Source organism: Lycium ferocissimum, unplaced genomic scaffold (assembly GCF_029784015.1).
Source record: "Lycium ferocissimum isolate CSIRO_LF1 unplaced genomic scaffold, AGI_CSIRO_Lferr_CH_V1 ctg1402, whole genome shotgun sequence".
NCBI classification, from domain to species: Eukaryota; Viridiplantae; Streptophyta; class Magnoliopsida; order Solanales; family Solanaceae; genus Lycium; species Lycium ferocissimum.
Window position 1 is genome coordinate 3,587 of NW_026715211.1, and position 9,202 is coordinate 12,788.

General features: G+C 37.3%; 2 protein-coding genes across 2 annotated transcripts; one reads left to right on the plus strand and one right to left on the minus strand.

The window, feature by feature from the left end:
- The first annotated feature begins 335 nt into the window (after positions 1 to 335).
- Positions 336 to 5,520, plus strand: LOC132042202 (lipid phosphate phosphatase delta). The gene is made up of 7 exons (XM_059432813.1): positions 336 to 726; positions 802 to 972; positions 1,042 to 1,172; positions 1,327 to 1,421; positions 1,500 to 1,628; positions 2,883 to 2,998; positions 4,961 to 5,520. The coding sequence occupies exons 1-7, from the start codon at positions 550 to 552 to the stop codon at positions 5,369 to 5,371; spliced, it is 1,230 nt and encodes a 409-aa protein (XP_059288796.1). The 5' UTR covers positions 336 to 549; the 3' UTR covers positions 5,372 to 5,520.
- A 478-nt stretch (positions 5,521 to 5,998) lies between these two features.
- On the minus strand, positions 5,999 to 9,202 carry LOC132042201 (fatty acyl-CoA reductase 2, chloroplastic-like). The gene is made up of 9 exons (XM_059432811.1): positions 8,327 to 9,202; positions 8,132 to 8,235; positions 7,854 to 8,053; positions 7,667 to 7,767; positions 7,367 to 7,565; positions 7,126 to 7,287; positions 6,957 to 7,038; positions 6,466 to 6,866; positions 5,999 to 6,383 (listed from the first exon to the last, which is right to left on the minus strand). The coding sequence occupies exons 1-9, from the start codon at positions 8,688 to 8,690 to the stop codon at positions 6,218 to 6,220; spliced, it is 1,779 nt and encodes a 592-aa protein (XP_059288794.1). The 5' UTR covers positions 8,691 to 9,202; the 3' UTR covers positions 5,999 to 6,217.

Below are 9,202 nucleotides of genomic sequence, written 5' to 3' on the forward strand. Positions count from 1 at the left end.
TGTATTTGTCTTTGCTATTCAATTTTAGTGCCATATTTGCCCTACTACTCTAAAAAGGTCATATTTAGAGTACAAACGCAAATATAACTCTAAAGTTAAATGATAAGATAAATATATTAAAAAAATATAACAAAAATAAAATAATAGTACTGCTTATTTGTGAGGGTACAAAGACAATCTGACCCTTTTCGGAAAAGAAAACAATGGACGGTTTTGGGGCAAACCTAAAAAGAGAGAAGCAAAAGAAAAAACACTCTCACAAAATCTAAAGTAAAAAAGTCACAGAAATAATAAGTCATCAATCACGGCAGTTGGCAATTGTAATTTTTCATAATTTGTAGTTTATGAAAAGGGTACATTTTCTTAGCAATGTTGTTTGATAGTCAAACTGACTCTTTCTCTGCCAGAGGAAATTAGCCGTTTCCTTGGAAATTTCATTCTCTAAGATATACAATATATTTTTCTTTTAAAACCGAAGAAACCATAGTCCTCCTCTTGTTTTCTCTCTCAAAGAAGAAAAAGAAAAAGAAAAAGAGAAGCCTGAGGTTGATGGAGAGCATCCCAATCCCAATCCCAATCCCAATCCCAGTATTGTTGTTGTGCGGAATTGGTACATGGGTTGTTCTATCTTCAATCTTTAATGTCACCCTAAAGATTAGATCTTTTACTCAACCATGGGTCTCTCGCTATGTTGTTTCTACCACTCCCATTACTTTAAGGATCCAGGTAATATTCTCTTCTACTTTCTCTTCTATGCTATGCCCATCAGCTCCTTTCTGATTTCTGTTTTCACTTTTGCAGAAATATCACAACAAATATTTGGATGCCTTGTGTTCTGGCCTTTCTTGTGTTGTTTCTGTGCCTTTCTACACTGCTTTCCTTCCCTTGCTATTCTGGAGTGGGCATTGCAAATTGGCTAGACAGATGACCCTATTGATGGCCTTGTGTGATTATATTGGTAACTGTATAAAGGTATTTTCTCTTAAAAAATTGATGATGGATTTTTGTTTGTTGGATCATTCATGTGTACATGTGTTGCAGGATCTGGTATGTGCTCCTAGACCGAGTTCACCACCTGTTAGGAGAGTAACTGCATCCAAAGAAGAGAAAGAAAATTCTTTGGAATATGGACTTCCTTCTTCACACACCCTCAACACTGTCTGCCTCTCTGGGTAATTACCTATTTGCTCTAAACACACTATATACAGAAACCACCTCTTGGCTTCTACTATGTCCTATAGAGAAAATAAAATCAATTACTCGCCATGCTGCATTTTGCTTTATACCATGCCTCATCTAATCACCATATTCTTACTCCTCACTCAGGTTCCTTCTTCACTACATCTTATCCTACACACAAAATGATGATGCCATTACTGGATTAGCCATCGTTTCTTTCTTTGTCTTCTTGATTGCACTAGGTAAGTCCCATTTCCTGCATGAGCCTTCTATCTTACTTCTTCTAAACTTTCACAACTCATATTTTGCTTATTTGCCAGGAAGAATATATCTGGGAATGCACAGCTTGATTGACATCGTTGGCGGTCTAGCTTTCGGATTGGCAATCCTCGCATTCTGGCTTTCTGTTCACAAATACGTAGATGATTTCATAGTTTCGGGGCAAAATGGTATGACTGCAGTTACCTGTTTTCATTTTCTTTTGTGTTGTGTCGTTGCTGATAACCCTGACGTCCTTCTTGGTAGATATCCACTTCAAAGCATATTTGGAATACAGAAATAGATCAAGATGGTCAATGTGATTAACATTAGCTTTGCACTCATTATTTTGTAATAACCAATAGAGTCTTCCAAACCAGTGAAGGAGTAAATTAGTAGTGGTGATGCTTCTACCACTAATGGGTGTTTAGCCATGACCTCAATCGAATATTAAAAAAAAAAAAAAGTGATGCTCAAGTAGATAGAAATGATTAAGACAACAATTGATTGAGGGTCCAAGATGGACTTGGATTCCTGAATCAGGAGTTAAATATATCATCTATGGTGCTAATATTTAGCATAATAACTATAGGGTCTGTAAATGCAATTAAAAGTTACTTGAGGTTCCTGAAGCTGAAAGATTTAAGAGCTTGGCTCCTCCTGCAAAAGGATTTCCTTTTAATCTTTTTTGTTTGTTTAATAGATATGAATGTCAGGTTCTTAATGTATTTGCGAAAGGGAGCATTGGAAGGATAACCCAAAAGAATTTTTTTAAGGCTGAGTGCTAGTATTCCCTCTAGACTGGATAAAAGCTGTAAGAATTAGTCAGTAATTTGACTTAGAAACTTGCATCTGAATCAGAAATTTAAAATGATTTTTGAATTCGATTGACATGGTTTTTAATACTTGGTCCATATAATCCTTTCTTGTCATTTGCTCTTTTTCTTCACTTAAACCTTGTGCTTTTATTGCTCTTAAAGTCCCAATGAACGCTTGGTGCTTTTCTATTCTTTTTGCCCTTGATAACACTGGGGACAACGTCTGTATTGTGAGAAATTCCATCTTTTGATTAAAAAGAAAGAACAATGTTGATTTCTTTGACAAATGGTAGTTTTTATATGTCATCTTTATACCTGCAAGGGTGGCTCAGTTGGTTGAGCATGGGACTTTCATAATGGAGGTCTCAAGTTCGAAACCCCCTGCCTACGACAACAGGGGATTTGCCTTCTGGGTCGAGCTCGTCGCACCGGGCTTGCCTAGTGCGGGTTACCTCTCCTATGTGGTTTGCGAGCTATTGCACAGGAGCTGGGTTTACCTTGTGCGCACCCGAAGGGTAGCGGCTGCGGGTTCCCATGTAATCAAAAAAAAAAATATGTCATCTTTATTTCATATTTGTATGACTAATAAATCTTGTCCCTGGTTCTGAGATTTGGCATTATTTGCAGTTTCATCATTCTGGGCTGTGCTTAGCTTCTTGTTGCTCTTTGCTTACCCTATACCGGAGCTTCCAACTCCAAGTTTTGAGTTCCATACAGCCTTCAATGGGGTGGCATTGGGAATTGTAAGCACACAACTGTATTTACTTGACTTTTTCTTGTGAAGTTTCATTTTTCTTCTTCCACTTATTCCTTTGTTGAGACCTTCCACCGAGATATTTGTGTTCATTGACCAGATTGCTTCAGTGTGTCTGCCTAAAACTTGTACAACTGAAAAAATGACTTCATAGGGAAAAATCTGGGAAACGGTTATCTTGTTGCTTAGCATATGATTTTAAAATTTTGCTTCTCCTAATTCATAGTTCATGTGAATCAGTTATGTTGGTATGCAAAAGTTCATATAGTTTTGCTAAGTTATTCCTTCCGGGCAGTGGTCTATTTACCAAGTGATTGTCTTTGGATAAATTGTCGGAGAAGGTGGTTTTCTGACTGTTCAACCCAACATTTTCTTTACTGCTAATGAACTTGTTATGAATTGCACTTTGACTTGTATGATTAATATGGTTCTATTGGCAGTCATCAAACTCCATATAAGTTGAATGACTAATTGTGCAAACTTTGATTTTAATAAATAAACAAGGCAGCTTAGTGCTAAAACTTGTGTGGGTTGTTGTCCTGGACTAGAAGTCATTCTCCTGTTGGTAGCCAAAAAATAAGCATGTGTCTGATTGACACCGTGTTGGTAGCCAAAAAATAGCCAAAAATGTATTCTCCTGTTGGTAGCCATAAAATATGCCTGCTATTTATTGGCTATCAAGAAAACAACTAGAGATGTCAAAGAGTAGCATAGGTGTCTGATCATGTTTCATTTGCTTAGCTAAGCAAAAAATGGAATAAGTAGAATTGTTGGATAGAGAGAGAGAGAGATGTGTCTGCTCTTTTCCTTGTCGGTCCCCGGTCAATCTTAAGCTCTCTCTTTTGCTCAATCGTTGTCCTTTTTTATTCCTACTCCTGCTTAGGTTCCTGTTTCAAGACCTTACTCTCTCTGGGGATGAGGGCTAATAATCTCGTAGACCGCAGTTTATTGTGGGTTATAGTGGCAGAACCTATTTTCACAAAGGGGTGTCAAATATAAAGGATTAGACCCACGAAGAAGTCAAGGGGAGTCAATATACAACATATATACATAAAAACGGATTTTTTACTTAGCTACACAGTGTCAATTGACACCCCTTGAATACATGTGGCTCCGCCACTGGTGGGTTTCATATGTTTATGATTGAGGAAAAACTACTTGGTTTTTCTTTTCTGAGAATGGTAACAGTATATTCAACAGCATTAAGGAAATGTTGGCCACCCTATTTACAACGCACAAAAAGCTTCGTACAAGAAAAATTAGCTACAGAGAGCTGAAAAGATCTACCAAAAATTTAGCTTCCTCTACTTAGCTTTCTTTACACCATAAGTAAAAACGACAAAATACAGTCAGACTTAATTCTCTGTAAGGGACTATAGCTATCCTCAAAACCTCTAGCATTTTTTTCCTTTTAAATAGTCCACCATATGCAAGCTGGAATTACTTTCCACCATTTCTTTTGTTTTGTATTCTCCCTCACCCTATTCCAGCATTTCACCAGGTCCAGGGTATTACTTGGCATGACCCATTTTAGGCCAATCAAGTTAAAAAAAAATCTGCCACAGCTGTCCTGTCGCCCTCCAATGTAGAAAGAATTGACTATTGTTCTCCTGTGCTCTTCTGACATAAGAAGCATCTGGATGTCAAATATATTCCCCTTCTTTGCCCATTCTCTTGTGTTAAGCAAGCTCTTGTTTTTTCTATGAGAGTTTTCATTTTATGCCTCTTGATTTTGAGTAGTTGGAAAAGCTGAATACTGCTGTCCTGGCATTGTTTTGTTCTAATTTTCGGCATGAGAGGTTACTGTCATTTATTTTCTTTTTAGTCACTATGCATGCTCTTGTGCTCAGGTTCAGTTTTCTTTTTGGATGTATAGAAGGATGTGATGATCCCTTATAGATAGGTGTGCAAGTGCCTCTAATTTCATCAAAACAAAATCCTTCTTGTCCAGGTAATTGGTGTCCAGCAGACGTATCATCAGTTCCACCATGAGAGCGTACCCCGTGTCTTCACTCCCCATCTTACCGTTGCTGCATTTTTGGGAAGAATGATAGTAGGGTATCCAACAATACTCCTCATGAGGTTCTGCAGCAAGGCTCTTGCCAAATGGATGCTTCCCATGCTTGCCAATGCATTGGGCATCCCAGTGAGATCAACCATCTACGTCCCATCACTAAGCATTTCAGCTTCCGCTAAAAAGTCAGATGAAATAAAGCAAGCAGGCTATATTCAAAAGCTATTCTTTTTCTCCCGGCAGGACTCGTTCGAAGTCGATACTGGTATTAGGCTCTTTCAGTACGCTGGTCTTGCTTGGTCTGTGGTGGATCTTGTGCCTTCTCTATTCTCTCACCTGAACCTATGATTCTTGGTTTTCCATGTATAATATATTGTTTGTGTTGATATGTAGGAGTACGTTCTTAGCTGACCATTTTGAACTCTTATATGGCAATTTTGAACTTGTGTAATATATTATTACTGATGAAAATGAGATATATTCTGCGGGTTCTGAAAGCTATGCTAGCTACTTTGCATGTATCGTCAAGGTCTAGTCTCAATTCAAAGAGGATTGTTTGGTCTCTAGAGGGGGGATAATTTGAACAAAATTATTCCCTATTTGTTCAAGGATGAGGTGCGGGATAATTGTTGGGAGTAGATATTCAAATGGGATTTATCACAAATCTGATATTAGCAACTTAAGTCGAAAAGAAAAGCTATATTAAAGAGATGGTGTGGTTTAGTACTCTATTTTGCCTTCTCTTCACTCTAAAAATAAATAACATCTAGAAAATTGTTGAATTTGTTTGCTCTGATACAAGAGGTCAGCCCCCAAAAAAGATACGGTGGGGTCTTTATCCTTCCACCACGCCACTCCGTACCTTTTTTTTTTTTTGAGAGCCATAAAGATCTAATTGCGTAATTGCTTTTCCATTTTTTTTTTTTTTTACAGAGAACTAGACAAGTATATAAACTAGGCTGCATTGCACATATAAATAGAAGCTGAAGAATCCTAAACATTCTTATGGTAGACACACTTTGATATGATATTACATCAGTGATTTTATTTATAGTATATGAAAATGATGTTACATCAGTGATTATCAGGAAGTAGTTGTTAAAGCTGATCTTGTCCGGAAATCACAAATCTTTGGGAAAGAAAAGAGCAGTTGTATTACAGTAAGATGCAGAAACATAAAGGAGCAGACTTAGATTAACTGCATGATCCTCTTCCTTTCATCACATGCTTCCTTAGCCCTGGAATGTGGACACTAGAGATGTAATCTTTCCAATCTATGCTCTCTACATCAAATCCAAATTGCCATCTTTCTTCTTTAGACATGCATTCCATCAACCTCTGAGTATTGCTGTTGTCGAATCTGGAAAGTTTTGGACCTTTTTTTAGTCTCAAAACTTGGTGCAGAACTTTATATATGTATAGGATAAAGACTAAATTCTTACCTTCCTCCATAAAAAGTGTAGGGTTCATAAATATTAGCCAAGTACTTGGCTTGCTCCACTGACTTCCTACAGATGTTCTCAAGTTTTCTGGACAAGTTTCCATTTGGATCAGCCAAATCTGTTAGGCCACTTCTGTTAATGGCGTCTCGCCATAGGTGGGATGACAAGTCCTCCATGGATCTGAGCAGAGACATTTTTGGAACATGAATTGGTCTTCCTTTGGAATCAATGTAGGGTGAACAATTGAAGTGATCAAATAGCATTCTGGCCAGGTCCTTGAAGACTAATGGATTTACAGCAGATGAAGCAACCTGGTAAACATTACTACTTGCTGGTTTTCCTTCTGTCCCATGTTTTGCCATGGCTGCCAAGGTTGCATTCACAACCATGTCAGCTGGAACCTACAAGAGACACGTAAATACATGGTAAGTACTACCCTTTTATGTTAAATTCATACTGCTGGATGACTGATTATGTGAAGAAGAACTTGCCACATCAAGAACTCCATTAGGGTCTACAAGAAACCCTGTGAGCTGCCCTTTACCATAGTACAAGATGATTGGATCCATCATCCTGCATAGCTAAGCAACATTAGTTTAAGGTGAATGAATGGAAGTCTATTTGAGTTAGAAGTCCATTTGAGTTAAGTAGAACGAATACCTGCTCCCTTCCATCCATCCAGGAAATGGTTCCTTGTAGGTGCTCTCAATCACACTTGGTCTAATAATTACTACCGGAATATCACCTCTCATCCTGTCTATCATCATCTCTCCCATTGCCTTTGTGAATACATATGTGTCTTGCCACCCAAATTTGTTTGCTCTGATTATTTCAAATGTTAAGCAAACTTACATAAGAGTATTTGTAATGAAGAAGCAATATTTAGTGCTAAATATAATACCTCTGTAAACCAATTTCTTTCATTTTCTGAGCCACTGAATTATCTTCTAAAGCTTGTTTAGACTCCAAAACTAACTTTATTTCATCTTCTACATTCAAAGAGGGGAAAGAGTTGTGATCGACTTTCTCCCTTGCTATACTGTCTCCAATGCAGAATGGCTTTTCCATAATTCTACCTTGTCGCTGTCCATTAACATACGCTGTTCTCAACATGAAACAATCCAGTAACTGATCTCTTAATCAATAAATTAAAGATCAATGATGGAATTTTCGTAATATCTTATCAACTTATTCGACTTGCCTGTGGATACTTGAAGAAAGAGTTTAAGGTTGTGACATTGTTTTGCAAAGTTCATAAGGCGGCTAGGTCCTCCAGTATTTATATCAAGTGCAATATCATACCTGCAAATTTCATCAAATCTTCACTAGATATATATACTTGCTTCAGGCATGAGAAAATATGGAGACAAACACAAATCCAAATGTACCTTTCATCAAAAGTGGTATTAGCAGCAGAATTTACAATTACGTCAATCTCTTTCGCCATCATGTTGGCTGTATCTTCATCAATTCCAAGATTAGATTCACAAACATTTCCTACCACAGGTACCAACTTGCTCAACATGAAAGTCTGATATGATTTCCCATGGACTTGTTTGAGGCGATTGAATATATCAGCACTGAGGATCTAATGAAAAAAAAAAAACTTGTTATTAATGGTGGAAAATGGAAGAAGCCAAAAGAGAAATATAAGATTAATGAGTACTTCATTCTTCAATCTCTGCATAGCAACTTGTTTGTTCTTTGCCTTGATCAAGATGAATATTTTGTTCACATCAGGTGCTGTCCTTAAGATCTTCTCAATTAGAACTGGAGGGTATGTTAGAAAAATCAGTCTCATAAGGAAAGATAAAAGAAGAAGAAGATAGTGCTGTAGAGTAGAGTAAAGATTGAAGAAAACCTTTTCCCAGAAAACCAGTTGCACCAGTAATGAGAAATGCTTTGCCTCTCAGAAAATTGGTAATGCCTATACCATCATCATCATGCCTTGACTGACCATAAGGCACCAAATCCTTCACCTTAATTTCAGCCTGGCTGCTACCGTTTGGAGTCAAAACCAAACTTCCTAAAGCTGTGCTATGATCCGATGATCTCTCAGTTATTACAGAAGAAGCATTACCAGATTTTATTGCATTTGTACCACTACTTTGGCAATATACCATGTTGTCAACCTTCTTGGGAGGGCACCATTTGCAATTCTTAGACAATTTCATAACAGTTTTTGATATAACAGAGGAACAACTTAGAGTACTCATAGCCTCCATTGATGCAAAGAGAGGGAAGGAAAAAAAAAGTTTGAAGGAAAGTGGCAGGAAAATTATAGCTATGAAGTGCGAAGTTGGCCTGTAACCTCTACTAGCTAGCTAATCACTGTTTTTTTTTCTTTTTTCTTTTTTTAATATTTGTTTCCCCTTAAAAGAAAAAGAAAGTGAAAAACAAGTTAACTAACAAGTTTCTATACTGCGTGTTTGGTTTGATCTAAGAGGGAGGGACAGATTGAGGGAATGTGAAGAAAAAGAAGGTTTGGTTGAGGAATATTTAAGGGAAGAGGAGATGAAAGTTAGGAGAGTGAAATAAAGCACTCTTTTTGCCACCTCTCTGCCCTTTCTTCACACTTAAAACCAATGGCTAACTTGGCGGGAGTAATTTATAATCTTGTGCTCATTTGATTATTCAACTTTGGTCTATAAAAAGTTCAAGAAAATAAATAAGAATAAAGAGTGTGACAATTGTGGGAAGAAAGTTGCGGTAGAAAATTGTAACCAGTGGTGGACTC

Bases quoted from the DNA above. Each gene is read 5' to 3' on its own strand.
- LOC132042202 (XM_059432813.1), top strand. From the start codon at position 550: ATGGAGAGCATCCCAATCCCAATCCCAATCCCAATCCCAGTATTGTTG. The intron at 1,422-1,499 runs GTAAGTCCCATT...CTTATTTGCCAG, and splicing joins TGTCTTCTTGATTGCACTAG to GAAGAATATATCTGGGAATG. The intron at 1,629-2,882 runs GTATGACTGCAG...CATTATTTGCAG, and splicing joins CATAGTTTCGGGGCAAAATG to TTTCATCATTCTGGGCTGTG.
- LOC132042201 (XM_059432811.1), bottom strand. From the start codon at position 8,690: ATGGAGGCTATGAGTACTCTAAGTTGTTCCTCTGTTATATCAAAAACT. The intron at 7,288-7,366 runs GTATTATATTTA...TGAAATAATCAG, and splicing joins AAAGAAATTGGTTTACAGAG to AGCAAACAAATTTGGGTGGC. The intron at 7,039-7,125 runs GTATTCGTTCTA...TTAGCTATGCAG, and splicing joins GGATGGATGGAAGGGAGCAG to GATGATGGATCCAATCATCT.